Source organism: Pseudoliparis swirei, chromosome 15 (assembly GCF_029220125.1).
Source record: "Pseudoliparis swirei isolate HS2019 ecotype Mariana Trench chromosome 15, NWPU_hadal_v1, whole genome shotgun sequence".
Lineage (NCBI taxonomy): Eukaryota > Metazoa > Chordata > Actinopteri > Perciformes > Liparidae > Pseudoliparis > Pseudoliparis swirei.
The window spans coordinates 1,446,481-1,468,420 of NC_079402.1; the positions used below are offsets into that span (position 1 = coordinate 1,446,481).

General features: G+C 47.0%; 2 protein-coding genes across 2 annotated transcripts; one reads left to right on the forward strand and one right to left on the reverse strand.

The window, feature by feature from the left end:
* Positions 1-68: 68 nt before the first annotated feature.
* Positions 69-18,654, reverse strand: mvb12ba (multivesicular body subunit 12Ba). The gene is made up of 10 exons (XM_056432803.1): positions 18,403-18,654; positions 14,129-14,249; positions 12,887-12,994; positions 12,717-12,813; positions 11,975-12,104; positions 9,799-9,945; positions 8,059-8,153; positions 7,767-7,822; positions 3,214-3,273; positions 69-1,912 (listed from the first exon to the last, which is right to left on the reverse strand). The coding sequence occupies exons 2-10, from the start codon at positions 14,237-14,239 to the stop codon at positions 1,826-1,828; spliced, it is 891 nt and encodes a 296-aa protein (XP_056288778.1). The 5' UTR covers positions 14,240-14,249; positions 18,403-18,654; the 3' UTR covers positions 69-1,825.
* Positions 18,655-19,217: 563 nt separating this feature from the next.
* LOC130205340 (zinc-binding protein A33-like) lies at positions 19,218-21,337 on the forward strand. The gene has a single exon (XM_056432640.1). It carries the CDS (start codon positions 19,339-19,341, stop codon positions 20,656-20,658), a length of 1,320 nt encoding a protein of 439 aa, XP_056288615.1. The 5' UTR covers positions 19,218-19,338; the 3' UTR covers positions 20,659-21,337.
* The last annotated feature ends 603 nt before the right edge of the window (positions 21,338-21,940 follow it).

The following is a 21,940-nucleotide window of genomic DNA, read 5'->3' on the forward strand; positions in this document are numbered from 1 at the left end:
CTTGTGTCACATGACTTCAGCAGCATTCCCTTGATCGGTGACGTCATCACCAAAAATAAATCAATAAGTCCAGTTCAACAGAGTTTAATAAAACTTCCTTATAATACAAATTCAACTGATGTGGTTTTGTTCATTAGTGGATCAAAACTACTCAGAAACACAACCGGTGACCTTTTGACCCACGAAGCGAGAAAAATACCTCCTACTGAAGTCCCGTGTCACGGTACATGCAACAGATCAAAGCACTTGTTAATCGTTAATGCAGACACAATATTAGTTATTAATGTTTCAGCTGAGAAGTTAAAGGTGCAGCTCGAATACACGGAGCTCCACGGCAACTTTATAACTTTATACGTCTCTGAACACCTGGAGGACGGTCACGGCACTGAAAGGACAAATAAATTAGACGCACAGAAATGTAACATTACAAATAAAAAGGAATAAAACAAGCAGAAATAGAGACGGGGTCACAGAGGTCGTCGGTGCTCACGGGAAACCGTCTTCATGAGTGAAGAACACGAGGAGCGAGCGAAGAAGACGGAGAGCAAACAGCAGCTCGACCTCCGGCTGGAGGCGCAGCTGAAATCATTCCAAGAAGAGAAGCTGGAGGTTTGGGAGTTCATTAAACCCAATCACGTCCAGGTGGAACACCAGAGGAAGGGGCCTTCAGGTGTGTAGGTATGCACCTGACTGCCTGTGTTAAACATGTCGGAAGTCATAAAGTGTCTCCATTAGTTTGTCCACCAGAGGGCGCTGAGGAGCTGGACAGGCTCTGGTTTGTTTGTGTAAATGACAGCCCAGTATTCTCTGGATTTATTGGATGAAATCCAGTGAAATGTAGTGATTAAAACATGAAACATTAAAACGTGGCCGTGATGATCCTGAAGCTTTGGATCCGTCACACAGAACTTGTACTCTAGTGGTTCTGAGTTCCAACCAGTTCAAAGTAGAACTTCTAATTCAAGTTATACAACTTCTAAAACATATTCCAGCTAAAAGAAAAGTTTGTTTTAAGCTGTTAGCGAGAAAAACAAATCTGAATTACAGACGTTAAATATGCGCCGCAGGCACAATAAAAAACCCACAGCATCGGTTGACTCACGAGGCTCTCAACATGGCAACGGCTATAGCTGTGATTAGCGCTAACGGTGCTAACAGAGCTAACGAGTCGTTTGCTGCTGTATTGAAGGCTCTGAACATCACTAAGACATTCTCCCATGGAGCTGAAGAGGACTTCAGTGGGAGTTGTAGTTTTCTACGAGCTTTTCCTCGGGAGCAATTCAAATGAAAAGGTGTTGCGAAAACTTTGGTGTTGGCACCGAAACTCAAATATTACCCAGCAGCCCTAGAAATATAACAAAGGCAGAGGAAACATTAGCGATGGTTGACACAGATGATGATAGTGGTGCGTGAGGCGTAACCTAGCAACAGTCAGAGTGGTTGTGTAGCGGCGGTGGAGGGGAGTCACACCTGTACAGTGACATCAGGAGAACAATGAGCAGCATTGTGCTCCAGGTGAGCGGCGCGAGGGGGACGACGACAATCCGCTCACGTGATATAGATTTAGATTTCTTTTGTTTTCCCGACGCATGAAGGTTCATCCGGTGGAACGAGTCCTTCAGGAGAGAAACTGTGTTTTTTAAGTGAGCCTCCTTTCAGAAAGGTGAGATGTTCTCCATCTCCTCTGAGGGGCCAGGTCGTGACCCTGTGGAGGTCCGTCTCTATCAGCGTTTCCTGTTTCACTTCTAAAACTTGGAGACAATGTCATCTTCCAAAAGTCTGGGGTAAACCATTTGTTGGTTGTTGAGGGGGGGTCCAGGTCTGCTCAGGCCTCAGAGCTCAGGAGGGTCCTGGTGGGACTGGGGGGGAGGCGGGCGGCTGCACTGTGCTCCGTACGGAAACTATAGTCATACTGAGAGAGAGAGAGAGAGAGAGAGTCAAAGGTTATGATTAGAAGTCTAAAGAGAGTTCAGAAAAACATCTGAAATCATCAGAAGTTTACGAGGCTGCAGAAGATCAAACTAAGGACCACACCGCCCTCTGGTGGACACCGCGGGGAACTACAGGAACATTTCGACTCAAAACCATAAATGGAAAATGTATAAATATTAGGGCTGTCAATCGATTTTAAAAAATTAACTAATTAATCGCACATTTTGAAATTGCGATTAATTAATCGCGATTAATCGCGCTTAAAAGTGTTTTCCTTCTTTTTGAAGACAAAACTTCACACAGAGCTGTGTTTTCAAAGAGGCTCCTACATATACAGTGCCAGCGAGGTATTTAATATCGTGGATGATAAATTGTTTCTTCAGTGAAACATCAGATGAGTAAAAAAAAAGAAGTATATTGAGACCCCATTGGTCCTGTCATCTTTAACACTGAACAGCAGAACCAGTGGCCTTGGTGACTGACTGACATTCACATATGTCACGTTAACCCTCTGGAGGCTGGGGGCATTTTATACATTTTACAAAATAAATTAAATTCACCGTTTAAAGTCTTTTGCATGTGACACACCCCCACGTGTTATACATCAAACATTCCAGAACAATCTCAGCTCTATTCAATGAGGCTCAGTTGTCCTGGTGCCGTGTTCTCTGCTCTCTGACAGGTTTCTAATGAGCCTCACCCGTGAGGTGGGAGGTCCTTTGTGATTTACTGAGTGTTCATTGGTTGTTTTTTCCCCAAAATGTTGACAGACAAACGGATTGACCAATCACGGTGAAGGTTTCGTGTGTCGAGTTCTTTCCGCGCCGCGTCCCCCGACACGTCGCCCCTCTGTTCCTCTGTGTGTCAGAGGGGGAGACGGGAGGAAGGAGGAGCAGGAGGAAACCCGACTGATTCATCCACGAGTTAAACTGATTTCTGATCCTTATTTTCGCGGAGAAATAATTGTTTTAAAAACGGAAACAGTGTCAAACCGTACTGCCGCGGTTTAAAAAAAAAAAATAATAATAATAATAATAATTTGCGTTAAAATATTTTAGTGCGTCAACGCGGCCAAATTAATCGCATAGATTAACGTGTTAACGCTGACAGCCCTAATAAATATACAAATATAAAATGTTTCCATAAATATATATACAAATATAGATTTTCCATATAAATATATATATATTCCATCGTTTTCCAAATATAAAAATATAAATATATATTAAAATATATATATTTATTTTTTCCCGTATGTAACAACTTGAATAAATCTCTCACCTCCTTCTCGATCTCAGCCACGGACTTGATGGTGATGCCCATCAGGTCCACCTGCTGCAGCTGGAGACGGAGAGCAGTGACGCTAGTTAGTTAGCTTCCAGCTACGTTAGTTAGCTTCAAGCTACGTCAACAAGTTAAACTGGGATAACATTTGTGTTTCCTATCAACCCATCACTACCTCGGGTATTCAACATCTTCACAGAACATCTACCGGTCCCACGGGAGGCGGAGCCTCCTCTGACTGGTCATGAAGCTCAGGGGCAGAACCTCTCTGGTCATTGAGCTCAGGGGCAGAACCTCTCTGGTCATGAAGCTCAGGGGCAGAACCTCTCTGGTCATTGAGCTCAGGGGCAGAACCTCTCTGGTCATGAAGCTCAGGGGCAGAACCTCTCTGGTCATTGAGCTCAGGGCAGAACCTCTCTGGTCATGAGCTCAGGGGCAGAACCTCTCTGGTCATGAAGCTCAGGGGCAGAACCTCTCTGGTCATTGAGCTCAGGGGCAGAACCTCTCTGGTCATTGAGCTCAGGGGCAGAACCTCTCTGGTCATGAAGCTCAGGGGCAGAACCTCTCTGGTCATCGAGCTCAGGGCAGAACCTCTCTGGTCATGAGCTCAGGGCAGAACCTCTCTGGTCATGAAGCTCAGGGCAGAACCTCTCTGGTCATCGAGCTCAGGGCAGAACCTCTCTGGTCATGAAGCTCAGGGGCAGAACCTCTCTGGTCATCGAGCTCAGGGGCAGAACCTCTCTGGTCATGAAGCTCAGGGGCAGAACCTCTCTGGTCATGAAGCTCAGGGGCAGAACCTCTCTGGTCATCGAGCTCAGGGCAGAACCTCTCTGGTCATGAAGCTCAGGGCAGAACCTCTCTGGTCATGAAGCTCAGGGCAGAACCTCTCTGGTCATGAAGCTCAGGGCAGAACCTCTCTGGTCATCGAGCTCAGGGCAGAACCTCTCTGGTCATGAAGCTCAGGGCAGAACCTCTCTGGTCATGAAGCTCAGGGCAGAACCTCTCTGGTCATCGAGCTCAGGGCAGAACCTCTCTGGTCATGAAGCTCAGGGCAGAACCTCTCTGGTCATCGAGCTCAGGGCAGAACCTCTCTGGTCATGAGCTCAGGGCAGAACCTCTCTGGTCATGAAGCTCAGGGGCAGAACCTCTCTGGTCATGAAGCTCAGGGCAGAACCTCTCTGGTCATTGAGCTCAGGGCAGAACCTCTCTGGTCATGAAGCTCAGGGCAGAACCTCTCTGGTCATGAAGCTCAGGGCAGAACCTCTCTGGTCATGAAGCTCAGGGCAGAACCTCTCTGGTCATTGAGCTCAGGGCAGAACCTCTCTGGTCATGAAGCTCAGGGCAGAACCTCTCTGGTCATTGAGCTCAGGGCAGAACCTCTCTGGTCATGAAGCTCAGGGCAGAACCTCTCTGGTCATGAAGCTCAGGGCAGAACCTCTCTGGTCATTGAGCTCAGGGGCAGAACCTCTCTGGTCATGAGCTCAGGGCAGAACCTCTCTGGTCATCGAGCTCAGGGCAGAACCTCTCTGGTCATGAAGCTCAGGGGCAGAACCTCTCTGGTCATTGAGCTCAGGGCAGAACCTCTCTGGTCATGAAGCTCAGGGCAGAACCTCTCTGGTCATCGAGCTCAGGGCAGAACCTCTCTGGTCATCGAGCTCAGGGCAGAACCTCTCTGGTCATCGAGCTCAGGGCAGAACCTCTCTGGTCATTGAGCTCAGGGCAGAACCTCTCTGGTCATCGAGCTCAGGGCAGAACCTCTCTGGTCATGAAGCTCAGGGCAGAACCTCTCTGGTCATCGAGCTCAGGGCAGAACCTCTCTGGTCATCGAGCTCAGGGCAGAACCTCTCTGGTCATCGAGCTCAGGGGCAGAACCTCTCTGGTCATCGAGCTCAGGGGCAGAACCTCTCTGGTCATCGAGCTCAGGGGCAGAACCTCTCTGGTCATCGAGCTCAGGGGCAGAACCTCTCTGGTCATTGAGTTCATGGGCAGAACCTCTCTGGTCATGAAGCTCAGGGGCAGAACCTCTCTGGTCATGAAGCTCAGGGGCAGAACCTCTCTGGTCATCGAGCTCAGGGGCAGAACCTCTCTGGTCATTGAGCTCAGGGGCAGAACCTCTCTGGTCATTGAGCTCAGGGGCAGAACCTCTCTGGTCATGAAGCTCAGGGGCAGAACCTCTCTGGTCATTGAGCTCAGGGGCAGAACCTCTCTGGTCATTGAGCTCAGGGGCAGAACCTCTCTAGTCATGAAGCTCAGAGGCAGAACCTCTCTGGTCATCGCGCTCAGGCGCAGAACCTCTCTGGTCATGAAGCTCAGGGGCAGAACCTCTCTGGTCATGAAGCTCAGGGGCAGAACCTCTCTGGTCATGAAGCTCAGGGGTAGAACCTCTCTGGTCATCGAGCTCAGGGGCAGAACCTCTCTGGTCATGAAGCTCAGGGGCAGAACTTCTTTGGTCATCGAGCTCAGGGGCAGAACCTCTCTGGTCATCGAGCTCAGGGGCAGAACCTCTCTGGTCATGAAGCTCAGGGGCAGAACCTCTCTGGTCATCGAGCTCAGGGGCAGAACCTCTCTGGTCATCGAGCTCAGGGGCAGAACCTCTCTGGTCATGAAGCTCAGGGGCAGAACCTCTCTGGTCATTGAGCTCAGGGGCAGAACCTCTCTGGTCATGAAGCTCAGGGGCAGAACCTCTCTGGTCATCGAGCTCAGGGGCAGAACCTCTCTGGTCATTGAGCTCAGGGGCAGAATCTCTCTGGTCATGAAGCTCAGGGGCAGAACCTCTCTGGTCATGAAGCTCAGGGGCAGAACCTCTCTGGTCATCGAGCTCAGGGGCAGAACCTCTCTGGTCATGAAGCTCAGGGGCAGAACCTCTCTGGTCATTGAGCTCAGGGGCAGAACCTCTCTGGTCATCGAGCTCAGGGGCAGAACCTCTCTGGTCATTGAGCTCAGGGGCAGAACCTCTCTGGTCATCGAGCTCAGGGGCAGAACCTCTCTGGTCATGAAGCTCAGGGGCAGAACCTCTCTGGTCATGAAGCTCAGGGGCAGAACCTCTCTGGTCATCGAGCTCAGGGGCAGAACCTCTCTGGTCATTGAGCTCAGGGGCAGAACCTCTCTGGTCATGAAGCTCAGGGGCAGAACCTCTCTGGTCATCGAGCTCAGGGGCAGAACCTCTCTGGTCATGAAGCTCAGGGGCAGAACCTCTCTGGTCATTGAGCTCAGGGGCAGAACCTCTCTGGTCATGAAGCTCAGGGCAGAACCTCTCTGGTCATTGAGCTCAGGGGCAGAACCTCTCTGGTCATGAAGCTCAGGGGCAGAACCTCTCTGGTCATGAAGCTCAGGGGCAGAACCTCTCTGGTCATGAAGCTCAGGGGCAGAACCTCTCTGGTCATCGAGCTCAGGGGCAGAACCTCTCTGGTCATGAAGCTCAGGGGCAGAACCTCTCTGGTCATCGAGCTCAGGGGCAGAACCTCTCTGGTCATTGAGCTCAGGGGCAGAACCTCTCTGGTCATGAAGCTCAGGGGCAGAACCTCTCTGGTCATTGAGCTCAGGGGCAGAACCTCTCTGGTCATGAAGCTCAGGGGCAGAACCTCTCTGGTCATTGAGCTCAGGGGCAGAACCTCTCTGGTCATGAAGCTCAGGGGCAGAACCTCTCTGGTCATGAAGCTCAGGGGCAGAACCTCTCTGGTCATGAAGCTCAGGGGCAGAACCTCTCTGGTCATGAAGCTCAGGGGCAGAACCTCTCTGGTCATGAAGCTCAGGGGCAGAACCTCTCTGGTCATCGAGCTCAGGGGCAGAACCCCTCTGGTCATTGAGCTCAGGGGCAGAACCTCTCTGGTCATGAAGCTCAGGGGCAGAACCTCTCTGGTCATTGAGCTCAGGGGCAGAACCTCTCTGGTCATGAAGCTCAGGGCAGAACCTCTCTGGTCATGAGCTCAGGGCAGAACCTCTCTGGTCATCGAGCTCAGGGGCAGAACCTCTCTGGTCATGAAGCTCAGGGCAGAACCTCTCTGGTCATGAAGCTCAGGGCAGAACCTCTCTGGTCATCGAGCTCAGGGCAGAACCTCTCTGGTCATGAAGCTCAGGGCAGAACCTCTCTGGTCATCGAGCTCAGGGGCAGAACCTCTCTGGTCATTGAGCTCAGGGCAGAACCTCTCTGGTCATTGAGCTCAGGGCAGAACCTCTCTGGTCATGAAGCTCAGGGCAGAACCTCTCTGGTCATTGAGCTCAGGGCAGAACCTCTCTGGTCATGAAGCTCAGGGCAGAACCTCTCTGGTCATTGAGCTCAGGGGCAGAACCTCTCTGGTCATGAAGCTCAGGGGCAGAACCTCTCTGGTCATGAAGCTCAGGGGCAGAACCTCTCTGGTCATTGAGCTCAGGGGCAGAACCTCTCTGGTCATGAAGCTCAGGGGCAGAACCTCTCTGGTCATTGAGCTCAGGGGCAGAACCTCTCTGGTCATGAAGCTCAGGGGCAGAACCTCTCTGGTCATTGAGCTCAGGGGCAGAACCTCTCTGGTCATGAAGCTCAGGGGCAGAACCTCTCTGCTAGGAGGACTCACATCGGACGAGGCGCAGGCGAACTTCTCAGAGATGGTGAAAGGCACTCCGTCCATTGCTGAAAGAGACGGAAACACGGCGTGTGAACCAGGAACAGCAAACGCTTCACAATAAGAGCCTGACAGAGAAGTGGGAGGAGTCTGTCTTTGACTTGGAGACAGGAAGTGCACAGAGAGTCAATGATGTGATCTCATTCATAAAAAACATTTCTACACGCACTAAAAACAACAACACCCCCACCATGAGTCTGATGGACGCGTGGTGCAGCGAGCGTGAGGACGGCGCGGGGCTGACCTGAGATGGCGTACAGGTTGGAGTTCTGGTGCTCGTAGTCGGGTCGGGTGGTGGTCTTCCCTCTGAAGCTGGCGGGGAGCGTCATGGAGATGTGTCTGGGGGCGAGAAGAAGAAGAGACGGTGGATCAGTGCATCACGCGCCGAGTTCAGTGAAGCGTCTTTCAGGATGCGTCTCAGGCCAGAGTCTCGATCACAGAGGAGGACAGAAGTCTCTCTGGGTTCATCTCTTCACCCCGAGTCTAAAGGTGTCCATAGTCATGTTGTGTGTGTGTGTGTGTGTGTGTGTGTGTGCGTGTGTGCGTGTGCGTGGCCTCATGGTGTCGGGCTCTGAAGACCCCACACACACAAACCAAACCGGTACGAAAAAGAGTTCAGGAAATCCTCATAAAACATCTGAAGTTTACAAGGATACCCTAAGGACCACACTGCTCTCTGGTGGACACTGCATGTAACTATATATATATATATATATATAGTTCTGGCAACCTCAAAGGTTTATAGATGTATAGTTTATGATGGATTAATGTAATAAATAAATAAAAGTGCATCTAATTTTAACTACTTCCATTAGATTGTATACTACTTATTAATACATAATACTTTATTAGTTAATTTATGTTTTGTGTTAATAATCTGAATCTTCTACGAACGTAGCATTAATAAAAACAGATAATGCCAAATTAATGTTGTTAAAAGTAAAATATGAGACGTAGGGGACTATAAATAATATATATGAATAATATATGAATAATATAAGTTACATAACATTGTACTGGAGTAATGTTTAAAGTTACATTCCACCAATGATAGAATAAGCGCATGAAGATCATAACACGGCAGGAGGATACTTTACAACAACAGATCGAGTTTCTCCGATTTTAAGAGGTGCGCCTGAATGCACCATGAAGCCCTCACAACAACTGATTGTAGGTGGAGATAAATGAGACAGGGACACAGAAAGGAACTTCTTTGAATGACTTGTAGTCTCATATTATATTATATTATATTTGGCTGTCCCACAACGTTAAAAAGAGGATCCACAAGATGGCAGGAGGATACTTTACAACAGAGTTTAAGAGGTGCACCTGAATGCACCACGAAGCCCACACAAAGCGACAGAGACACAACAACTGATTGAAGGTGGAGATAAATGTGCTGCAGTCTCTAAATCTTCTGCTACAGAGCGGCCTCCCACTTCACCATCGAAAGATAGGTGTGTCCCCCTGGTGGACGGGCCGAGTATTGACATGACGTGTCAGACCGTGTAGCTACATGACGTGTCAGACCGTGTAGCTACATGACGTGTCAGACCGTGTAGCTACATGACGTGTCAGACCGTGTAGCTACATGACGTGTCAGACCGTGTAGCTACATGACGTGTCAGACCGTGTAGCTACATGGCGTGTCAGACCGTGTAGCTGCATGACGTGTCAGACCGTGTAGCTACATGACGTGTCGAACCGTGTAGCTACATGGAGTGTCAGACCGTGTAGCTACATGACGTGTCAGACCGTGTAGCTACATGACGTGTCAGACCGTGTAGCTACATGACGTGTCAGACCGTGTAGCTACATGACGTGTCAGACCGTGTAGCTACATGACGTGTCAGACCGTGTAGCTACATGACGTGTCAGACCGTGTAGCTACATGACGTGTCAGACCGTGTAGCTACATGACGTGTCAGACCGTGTAGCTACATGACGTGTCAGACCGTGTAGCTACATGACGTGTCAGACGTACTTGGGCATGGGTGCCGCTGGCCCGGGGGCGGAGCTGCAGGGGGAGCTCAGGTTGTGCAGGTTGTTGGTGGAGGTGGGCGTGTGGGTGGAGTCCTGGGCCCGGTGCACGTTGCCCATGCGGTACCAGATCCCCATGTTGTTGAGCTCCCTGTGAACAAGGGAGGAAGTTAAGGAACGCAAAGAGCCTCGAATGCGTCTTCTCTGAATAATAGTGGACGAGATATTTATGTTATGTAAGTATTTTAGTTATTTTATTCCCAGGTATCCTTGTTTAATTAATTTCTATGTTTGCTTATTACGTTCGATTTGTTGAGATATTTTTCGTTTGATAGTTTTTTGTTGAGTTTAATTATTTTTGGTGTTGTTTAGTATAATTTTTTTAATTGTGTATTTGTTTAGGAATTGGGTAACACTGTCAGCACACAGGGTTATTTATTTACATATCACATAAGTATGTATATATATCTATAGAGGTATAAATGTATATATATATACATATTTATATATATTTATATACACATATATATATATTAGTGCTGTGAAAAATAACGCGTTAACTCAGTTAATTCAATTACAGGTTTAACTAGTTGTTTTTTTTAACGCATTTAACGCATGCATGAATGAGCTTCAATCCGTCTGTTGTTGGTCGTCGGGACGAAAAAAAAGTCACTTGCAAAATGAGCTTCCAATCCACCACTTCAACCTGAACTCTGTCCGCTCTCATGCAGACGGTCTGTTCATCGGTAATGATCCTTCCATGAGTTCACCTCCGGAAACCTTGTTACGACTTTTACTTCCTGTAGATCAGGGTCTCAACACGTCGATCGCGACCTGCCAGTCGATCGCGGCGTAGTGTCGGTAGATCGCATGACATTAAAAGATTGGCCGCCCCTGACATGTTCTCTATAGCACGTCTTTGTTCTTTTATTAAACTAAACGTCTGTTGTTGATCGTATCTCCACAGCAGCATGTCGTTTCTGTCTCTTAGCGTTGCGTTAACACTTATCGATCTCCGTCCGCGCCACAGAGCTCCGTGCGCGCGCATCGGGACCGAGCAAAAACAAAGTCACTTGTCAATCTGTCCACCTGTCCGGTCCGGTGAGGTTTCAGCTTTGCAGCGGTGTCCCCGCCGTCCCTTTCATCACGGCCCAGTTCATGAAGAAAACCCACAGTCAGTTTGCCTCAGCAGCTGCTAGAGGAAGACTAGAGGCCTTTAGATTGTATCATGGTGGAGTTAATGGTTGACAAACAAGAGAAACATTTTCTGTTTAACCTCCTGTTACCTTTACATTTACTAACATATTTTACCCTCGGGGTCAATTTGACCCCAGCAATTAAAACCTCCAGAAAATTATTAGAATTAATATTGCTTCCCAAGTTTGAGTGTGAGGCACTTTATGTTTGTTTGTTGACTACCTAAATAGCCCTTTAAATAAATAAAAAAGTTGATATTTCTGATATGTTTGACACAGTGAAAAACAGCCTGGGGTCAAATTGACCCCAAAGAACACCGACATTAAACATTGAATGGGGTCAAATTGACCCGAAAGGTAACAGGAGGGTTAAACATTCTGTTTAGGATGAAGATGTATTAATGTTCCATATGGAAGAAAACTGCTCAATAACTGCTGAGTTGCAGCACCATTGTATAGAAGAATGTATAAATGTATATATCCGTCTTTTGTCATAAATCTCTATGTTCTCACAAAATATACCGAGAATATCGGTAATATGTGATTAATCATGATTAATCCACAAAAACCTGTGATTAACCCGATTAAAATTTTTAATCGTTTCACAGCCCTAATATATATATATACACATTTATAAATATATATTTTTATATTTATATAATTGTTGTATATATATATATAATTTATATATATTTATAGATGTATATTTATAGATGTGTGTGTGTGTATATATATATACACACACATATACACATACACATTTATTTATATAATATATATGAGTAGGCCGGTAAAGGACCAGCACGCACCTGGGACGGCCTATGTTTTTTTTTTTTTACCAGAGCAGAAGAGGCACCGTTAGGAGTTCCTTTGTTCTTTTGCTTCTTTTGTTTAGTTATATAAATAACGTCCCCTGCATTAAACCAGCCCACGGTGTGTTCATGTGAGTGGTCGGCCCCCCATGGAGCGCGCCTGGCGGCTCACCCGATGAAGGTGTACTGCGGGGGGGCCTGCCGGGAGCGGCCCAGGATGCGGATGTCACAGATGGCCGCCTCCGTGGAGTCCCGGGGAATGAACTTGATGCAGAGTCGCCTCTTCCTGAAGGCCTGCTCCTCTGTGAGGGGGGGGGGGGAGAGAGTCACTCCACTGAAAACTGCTTATTGAGTGTGACGGTTATCATTATGGAGTTCATACACATGCTGACCAATGGGTGCCATGAAGAAACATTTCTTTAACTCTCGGTGTAAACATGAAAAAGTGATAAAATGTTATATTTAATCTAACAAAGAGAATTCCAAAGCATCCAGTAAATAACCTAAAATGACTCAAATGAATGAGAGACAATAGTTTGGATTAATATAATAAACATGTATGTCTTTTCAGTTCCGGTGCGTTCACTTGCAGCGGGAAATATGTGCGCTGCAAGTATGAGAGAGCGTACGTCGGCTTATATTTAGAGCGTCTTTCTTTTTAAAGTATATTAATGAGTTTATTAATATGGATATAACATTTCCATGACTTTTTGGATTCATTTTCCAGGCCTTGAAATAACCATTTACAAATGCCATGCCCTCTCCATGTTCTCCATGACAGGTCGGACCCTGAGTGGCGATAGGATAATGACACTTCTATGAGGACAAGACATCTGTGAGGATGTAAAGATGTTTCCAACGGTGTTGCTGCCACACGGTGATGCGTTCAGGGTCTTTTCTGCTTGGTGGCTTACGCGTGTCCACCGTCTCCTGGATGGGGATGAAGCCCACGGGCAGCGTGTCCTTGATGTCGATCAGCTTCATGTCCACCAGGACGTTGCCCAGGTGGCTCTGAGGCAACGGGAGGGGAAGCGGGGTCAGAGGGAACCGACCACGCCAGACGGCAACGCGAGAGGCGACTCACGTTCTCCTTGGAGAAGGCCCTCGTGAAGCACAGGTAGCGGGTCACCTTGGACTTGAAGAGGCCGTCTTTCCACAGGTCGGCGTCCAGGCCGTCGCTTGTGGTGGAGACCTGGAGGGAGGAGGGGGGGGGGGAGATGGAGGAGAGACGGAGGGAGGGAGGAGAGATGGAGGAGGGAGGAGAGACGGAGGAGGGAGGGAGGAGAGACGGAGGAGGGAGGGAGGGAGGAGAGATGGAGGAGGGAGGGATGGAGGGAGGAGAGATGGAGGAGGGAGGGATGGAGGGAGGAGAGATGGAGGAGGGAGGGAGGGAGGAAGGAGAGGGAGGGAGGAGGGAGGAGGGAGGAGACAGGAGAGAGGGAGGAGAGAGGGAGGAGGAGAGAGAGGAGGGAGAGATGGAGGGGAGGAGGAGATGGAGGAGGAGGAGAGGAGATGGAGGGAGGAGAGATGGAGGAGGGAGGGAGGGAGGGAGGAGAGATGGAGGAGGGAGGGAGGAGATGGAGGAGAGATGGAGGGAGGGAGGGAGGAGAGAGGGAGGAGGAGAGGGGGAGGGAGGAGGAGGAGCAGGAGGAGGAGAGATGGAGGGAGGGAGGAGGAGAGGAGAGAGGGAGGAGGAGAGGGAGGAGGAGCAGAGAGGGAGGAGAGAGGGAGGAGGGAGGGAGGAGGAGGAGAGAGAGGGAGGGAGGAGGAGGAGAGGGGAGGAGGAGAGAGGGAGGGAGGAGGAGAGGGGGAGGGAGGAGGAGGAGCAGGAGGAGGAGAGAGGGAGGAGGAGGAGGAGAAGGAGGAGAGAGAGGAGGAGGAGATGGAGGAGGGAGGAGAGGAGGAGAGAGGAGAGGAGGAGATGGAGGAGGAGAGGATGGAGAGGAGGAGAGATGGAGGAGGAGGAGAGATGGAGGAGGATGGAGGAGGAGAGGAGGAGGAGATGGAGGAGGAGAGATGGAGGAGGGAGGAGATGAGGAGAGGAGGAGGAGGAGGAGGAGGAGGAAGGAGGAGATGGAGGAGGAGGGAAGGAGGAGGGAGGGAGGAGAGATGGAGGAGAGAGGGAGGAGAGATAGAGGAGATGGAGGAGGGAGGGAGGAGAGATGGAGGAGGGAGGGAGGAGAGATGGAGGAGAGAGGGAGGAGAGATAGAGGAGATGGAGGAGGGAGGGAGGAGAGATGGAGGAGGGAGGGGTCATTAAAGGCATCGTTGGTGGTCCATATCTCCGTAGTTCTGTCGCTGCCCCGCGTTGTGTTCAGGGACTCACCACGTCATAGCCAGTGGGCGCCCGGTTCCTGGAGGCTACGACCCCGACCCCGGTGATGGGGTCCATGGGCATCTCAGGCAGAGCGTCGGACAGCTCCCGCACCTCCGGCATGGCGGCGGCTCTGCAACACGAGGCTCTGCTTTAGAGACTCAGCCTGAGGTCGTGTTCACAGCTATAAGCTATGATGACAGACGCTTCACGTATGATCAGAGGATGTCCTCTGGCCAGTGAGACCAGGACCTGGTACCGGCCGTCGCTGGGACACAAAGACTTGATCTGACAGGAACCGTTCACACGATAATCTGCTTTAAAAATCTAAGAGTTTCTTTACGACACGTGAAACAGGATTTATACACATGGTGAATTTTACAGGACGTTAACCCAAACGTCCATGACCAGAACATTGAGTGAAATCTGGGTGTAAACATGAAAAAGTGATAGAATGTTGTATTTAAACTAACAAAGAGATCCCAAAGCATCCAGTAAATAACCTAAAATGACTCAAATGAATGAGACAATAGTTTGGATTAAAAGAATAAACATGTACAGGACTGTCTCAGAAAATTAGAATATTGTGATAAAGTTCTTTATTTTCTGTAATGCAATTAAAAAAACAAAAATGTCATGCATTCTGGATTCATTACAAATCAACTGAAATATTGCAAGCCTTTTATTCTTTTAATATTGCTGATTATGGCTTACAGCTTAAGAAAACTCTAAAATCCTATCTCATAAAATTAGAATATTTCCTCAGACCAAGTTAAAAAAAAGATTTATAACAGCAAAACAAAATCAAACATTTGAAAATGTCCATTAATGCACTCAGTACTTGGTTGGGAATCCTTTTGCCCGGATTACTGCATCAATGCGGCGTGGCATGGAGGCAATCAGCCTGTGGCATTGCTGAGGGTTTATGGATGCCCAGGATGCTTCAATAGCGGCCTTTAGCTCATTTGCATTGTTGGGTCTGGTGTCTTTCAGCTTCTTCTTCATAATACCCCACAAATTCTCTCTGGGGTTCAGGTCAGGGGAATTGGCAGGCCAATCGAGGACAGTAATGCCATGGTCAGTACACCAGTTACTGGTGGTTTTGGCACTGTGGGCAGGTGCCAGATCATGCCGGAAAATGAAATCCTCATCTCCATAGAGCTTTTCAGCAGACGGAAGCATGTAGTGCTCTAAAATCTCTTGGTACACAGCTGCATTTACTCTGGACTTGATGAAACACAGTGGACCAACACCTTCCAACAGACTTTTTGTGGATGTGCTTTGAAACTGCACTCTGTGAACAGCTTGCTCTTTGAGAAACTTCTTTTTGTCTTACCCTCCTGATGGAGGGTGTCAATGATGGTCCTCTGGACAGCAGTCAGATCAGCAGTCTTCCCCATACTTGTGATTTAGTTTACTGAACCAAGCTGAGTGTTTGTCAAGGCTCAGGAAACCCTTGCAGGTGTTTCGAGTTAATTAGACAATTCAAGTGATTTGTTTAATACCCTACTAGTATACTTTTTCATGATATTCTAATATTTAGAGATAGGATATTTGAGTTTTCTTAAGCTGTAAGCCATAATCAGCAATATTAAAAGAATAAAAGGCTTGCAATATTTCAGTTGATTTGTAATGAATCCAGAATGCATGACATTTTTGTTTTTTTAATTGCATTACAGAAAATAAAGAACTTTATCACAATATTCTAATTTTCTGAGACAGTCCTGTATGTCTTTTCAGTTCCGGTGCGTTCACTTGCAGCGGGAAATATGTGTGCTGCAAGTATGAGAGAGCGTACGTCAGCTTATATTTAGAGCGTCTTTCTTTTAAAAGTATATTAATTAGTATATTAATATGGATATAACAACATTTCCATGACTTTTTGGATTCATTTTCCAGGCCTTGAAATAACCATTTACAAATGTCATGCCCTCTCCATGTTCTCCATGACAGGTCGGACCCTGAGTGGCGATAGGATAATGAATAGTTTAGATTAAAAGAATAAACATGCGTCTTTTCAGTTAAGGTGCGTTGTGTTGACCGTTTCTACAATGTAAACACATTTAATTATCAACTTGTATATACTTTTATTCCGTCTGTCTATTTAATATTGCTATTTTCTACCTTTTTTTAAATCTATTACTGCTCACTGCTGTGTGCAATGTCCCCACTGAGGGACGAATACAGGATCATCTCATCTTAAATAATGGCCATGTCTCCTCTGACTCATCAACATACGGAATTATTTACCATTTTAAATGTGTAAAGTCCTCCTCGCCCCCGCCTCTCTTCTCTGCTAGAGGAAGCTCTGGTATTATCTTACAATACGTTTTGCAGCGTGTTAATAAGTATTAAGCGCTGTGGCGTTTACACAGGAGGAGGAAACCCCTCCTGACGCCGCCCGGGCAGGAGGCCGCTGCACGGCGTCTCCATGACGACCACGGTCACCCGTCTGGAGCCGCGGCACAAAGAGAACAAAACCTCTCTGCGGAAAAGGCCGGCGGACGCGCTGTGGGTCAAAGAGCAAAGATCTTCAAACGTCTGGGGGGCGGAGAGCTGGCGAGACGAAGCAGTTTGCGCCCAGCGAGCTGCGAGGCCGACGTCGATCAAAGTGCTCTTCAGCCAACGCTGCCGTTAGAAAACGATGTTTTAATGCCAAAACCCTTCAGTCTGTCAGGTAAATATCCCTGAACATGAACGGCTTCCCTTCCTCCCCTCGGGCTGAAAGATAAATGTTTATTATCTCCGTGGGTTAACATGTGAAGTTTCCCCGACACATTTACGCAATGATAAGAGGCCTAGATAGGAAAATATAACAAGTATTAACCAGCTCATTGACCCCAGTTACCAGTAATAATGCATTTTATTCTTAAATGTTCCCATGGATTTGTTATTACATGTTAATTATAATAACAGTGATGCACATGTTGGAATTCAAAATATAAATATTTGTGTGACCACTAAAAACTTTGTTTCTGTCGTGATAATTATTCATAATATGGGAGGAAATATTAGCATTTTAAATTCATAAGCACAGAAAACACATTATTACCTTTGCATTGAAAATACGGAAGGTTATGTTTTGATCGCCGTGTAATTATTTATTTGTATGAGTGTTCCTCGCATAACTCAAAAAGTATTAAACAGAATCGCATGAAATTTGGTGGGATGATTGGTTATTATCCGGGGACCATTTGATTAGATTTTGGGATCGATCGGGTCAAAGGTCAAGGTCATGGAAATGTCAAAATCTTCTTTTTACCATAGCGCGGTCAATTTCTATCCAATTGGCAACAAATGCCAAAATGTTCATAATTCAATGCCCAATCTTGTGATATGCGACGGTATGATCTCTACCGAGAGCCCGTTCAAGTTTCTATATGAAGCCTGGTTGTCCTCTGATGGCAGAAGCTTTATTATGCACACAGTGATATGTTAAAAAATCACTAATATTATTTATATTATATATCAGTGTTTGCACAGGGAACCTTTAAGTAAATACATTGAGCTGCATTTGACATATATGAATACTAACTGCCCCTCGATTACAAAATCAGGAAGAAAGCAGCACGAATCACTTTTTTTTTTTAATTAATAAAGCCTTGCTCAGTGATTTAGCTAACCTGGCTAACGCGGTGCAGCTTTAAGCATCCGTAGCTGCGCCCATGAATGTGTCCTCTTCGTACTGGGCACGGCACGGCACGCATTGGCTCCGAGGCTACACAACAACCGTGTAGATAACGAACCCCGCTAATGAGCCACATCAAACCAACACGCCGTGAAAGGATAACCAGCTCCTCCTGTTCTCTTAACGCGAACGGGGTAGCTTCGCTTGGAAACTCAGCGAACTAGCTACGCGACGCAGCTAACTAGATAGACGACGCAGCGAACTAGCTACGCGACGCAGCTAACTAACTAGGCGATAATTGTTGCTAGGCGACGCAGCTAACGAACTAGACGACGCAGCTAACTGGTTAGGCGACGCAGCGAACTAGCTAGGCAACGCAGCGAACAAGCTAGGCGGCTAACGTTAGCACGCTAACGTCGGCAGTACCCAAACAACAGCTGCGGCAAACCTCGTAGCTAAAGCGGTCACACGGTAACCGGTGTGTGTTCCCGGTGGGTCACCGGTGTAAGAGTTCACCACACGTGTATAAGTCATTGCATTAAAGTTATCCTGCCGTCTAAGAGCAAAGCCGTTTAAGTGGTAAAAGTGTCGCCGACACCGAATCTGCGTTAGCTGCGTATGCTAAGCTAACTAGCCCGAGTCGCGTTCGACCACTCACCCAGCGAGGTTAACGGTCCAACTCCACCCGGGCTCTTGTTTATTTCCTTCAGTGTTATCCTCCCTCTCTCTCTCTCTCTCGCGTCGTTTCACAGCTTCGGGGAGACTCCAATTGTTTGACTAAATTGCTGTAATCATCGAACCGAGCCGCTTTGTGTATATATCTGCATGTTGGTTTTCAGCGGGGTTCCATTGATGGAGCTGCCGGGGAGTGATCACTGAGCCGACTGCAGCCTGCAGTCTGCAGGAGCTTCTTACACCCCCGCCCCCCCGGTGCCTGCGTACCGAACATCGGTGTAAACAATACCACCTGCTTATGATGCAGTGTCTAGATTTCTTTAAAACAAAATAAGCGAAAGAGGACAGCCTCCAAGATGTTAGTTTTATAGTTTAGTCGAAAGAATAACAATATTTTTTTGTTTGTTTTCTTTTTTAAACCAAAAATCATTTTATTTTCCTGCGTCTGAATCCAAAAATTATTATTATAGAATAGTCATTTACCACATTAACAATGTATAGTGTGTATTTTTGATTAATTTTATCTTTATTGAAAAAACAGTGCTTTTCTTTGAAAAATAAAGACATTTCTAAGTGACCCCAAACTTTTGAACGGTAGTGTATATTAGTAAAGTTATATATATATATATTAGTAACGTTATATATGTGTGTATATATGTATATATATATATATATATATACTGTATATATTAATAAAGTTAAGTAACATTTCTCAGGCACTTTTTGAGGAAATACGATAACAAACTAAATAGCACCACCTGCTGGTAATAACGTGGAATGTCAGTTATTTACGAAAGATAAAGAATAGAAAGTGAAACAAAAAGCTGATTCCGCGTTGCTGCACGGAGCTGAACGACTTCACAGGAGAAGTATCTCTCCTGTAGTCTGGCTGTTTACAGATATTCACATATCAGAGTTCATGGCTGAGGAGGGAGTTCTTCTGGAGACTTCCCTGACCTGCCACGTCTGTTCGGAGGGCTTCACAGACCCCGTGTCTCTGCGCTGCGACCACAGCTTCTGCTCCAGCTGCCTGACGCGGTGCTGGAAACAAGGCCAGAACAACAACTGTCCCATTTGTAAGAGAAGATCCTCCAAAGAATATCCCAATGTGAACTTTGCACTGAAGGAACTGAGCGACTCGTTTGCTGAGAGACAGAAGAAGGAGATGGAACCAGAGGAGCAGAACCCTGAGGGTCCTGTCCGTGAGCTTCTGCTGGGTCCCCTCCAACAAGCAGCCAGGAGCCTGAGGGACCAGCTGAGGTCAGAGCTGGAGTCTCTGCAGGACCAGAGGGACAAACACAGACGAGTGGAGGACACCTACAAGGAGGTGATCCAACACTCCAAGAAGCAGCTGCTGTCCACGGAGAGGCGGATCAGAGCCGAGTTCAACAAGCTGCACCGGTTCCTGAAGGAGGAAGAGGAGTCCAGGCTGGCAGCTCTGAGGGAGGAAGAGGAGCAGAAGGGGAAGACCATCGGCAGAGAGGTGAAGAGGATCCGGAAGCAGATCACCTCCCTGTCGGACAGCATCTCCGCTGTATTAGAAGACCTGCGGACACACAACAGCGGCTCTAAAGCCACTCGGACCAGAACCAGAGTCCAGAGCGCCCCGTCAGACCCACAGCTGGTCTCAGGGGCGCTGGTGGACGTGGCCAAACACCTGGGCAACCTGTCCTTCAGGGTCTGGGAGAAGATGAAGGGCCAGGTCCACTTCAGCCCCGTCGTCCTGGACCCCAACACTGCGGGCCCCAGCCTCCAGCTGAGCGAGGGTCTGACCGCCGTGAGACGTGGAGACCCGGACCAGCAGCGCCCCGACGTCCCCGAGAGATTCAGCAAGTACGCCGATGTTCTGGGGGCCGAGAGCTTCGGCTCAGGGACCCACATCTGGGAGGTGGAGGTGGGAGACCACCCCTTCTGGCGGATGGGTGTGGTCAAAGAGTCCGTGGACAGGAAGGGAGAGGTGCCCGCCGCCCCTGAAGATGGACTCTGGTGCTTCTGTAATCTCAGTGGAGAATACGTCGGTGTCGTCGGTGAGACGGTGAGGGTGGAGAAGAGTCTCCGGAGGGTCTGGGTCCGGCTGGACTACGACGGGGGGGAGCTGACCTTCTACGACCCTGAAGACGTCATCCACAGCCACAGAGACGCGTTCACTGAGAGGCTCTTCCCATATTTCCACATCGGGGAGGCCGGTGATGCTGAAACTGCCGATATCAACATCTGTCACACTGATGTCTCTCTGTGATTCATCAGGTTTATTTCATCATGGGAGTTTGTTGTTGTTGTTGTTGTTGTAGTTGTTGTTCCAATTCCAGTTACAGTTACTTCTCCAATCTGATAAAACATGAAAATAAATGCAGGAATTCACGTCAAGGGAACATATGGTCTGAGCAAATAACGTGTTTTATGGAATATAATAAGAACTCTGACGAGTAGATTTCATCTGATCATTTATTTTTTAATCATTTTACTCGGTTTGATTTGTTGATTTGAGATTTTTTTTCATCTTTTGTTTATCAAATGCTTTTTTCAACAAATAACTTTATTTACTATTTTATGAAATCATTCAGATTGATACATTATTTTTTTTAATAAAATAACATAATTATGTTATTTTATTAAACTAAATGACGTATCAATCTGATGGTACTGTTCAGAATGGACCATACAATTAATAACACATTTGCATCATTTTACACTGTTTTCCTTTATAGATTTTAGAATTAATTTTCATCTTTCGATTGTCAAATGTTTTTTCTGCAAATAACTTTATTTTCGATATGAAATCAGATTGATACGTCATTTATTTAAATATAAATACATACAGTATTTTATTAAACTAAATGATGTATCAATCTGAATGATGTTGCTGTTCATCATGGACCACACAATAAATGTTAATTCAATAAATAACATTTTATTTAGCACGTGACTGTTTAAACATTTTATATGATGAGTTTTATCTTTTGAATAGATTCAGTTTTCTTCCTCATTTATTTATTTTTGTCCAAGAAATTCTGCAGAAATTGCTTTATGACGTTTCTATTTCTTTGATGTCGAGACGAAGAAGAAGTTCATGTAATGAACACTAGATGGAGCTATTCTGTTATTCATTTGCTCCTTATGGGAAAGCCTCATTCTTTAGGCCTCACATCCCGTCTGCCACCAGGAGGCGCATGTCGCTCTTCACAGCTCTTGCAGTTTATATTGCTTGTAATCAGGATGAACTAAACATCTGTTGAGTATTTTAGGATAAAATTGTATTATTGTGTCCGATTGCTGCCGGACCACCAGACCCATGAACAAAAATATGAACACAACACAAAGGTTAACTAAATATTTTACAAGTTTCTAAATGATATATATTCCTTCATCGTCGTTTAGGTTGGATTCAATGACCTCTTTGAGGTGGATTCAATTACCTTTTTGAGGAGGAGGTCAGTGTCAACTGGACTCATGGAGCTGGGACACTGAGACCTGGAGTCCAGCTGGATTCTGGATGTGGTTCAGGACTACAAGGTGTGCCA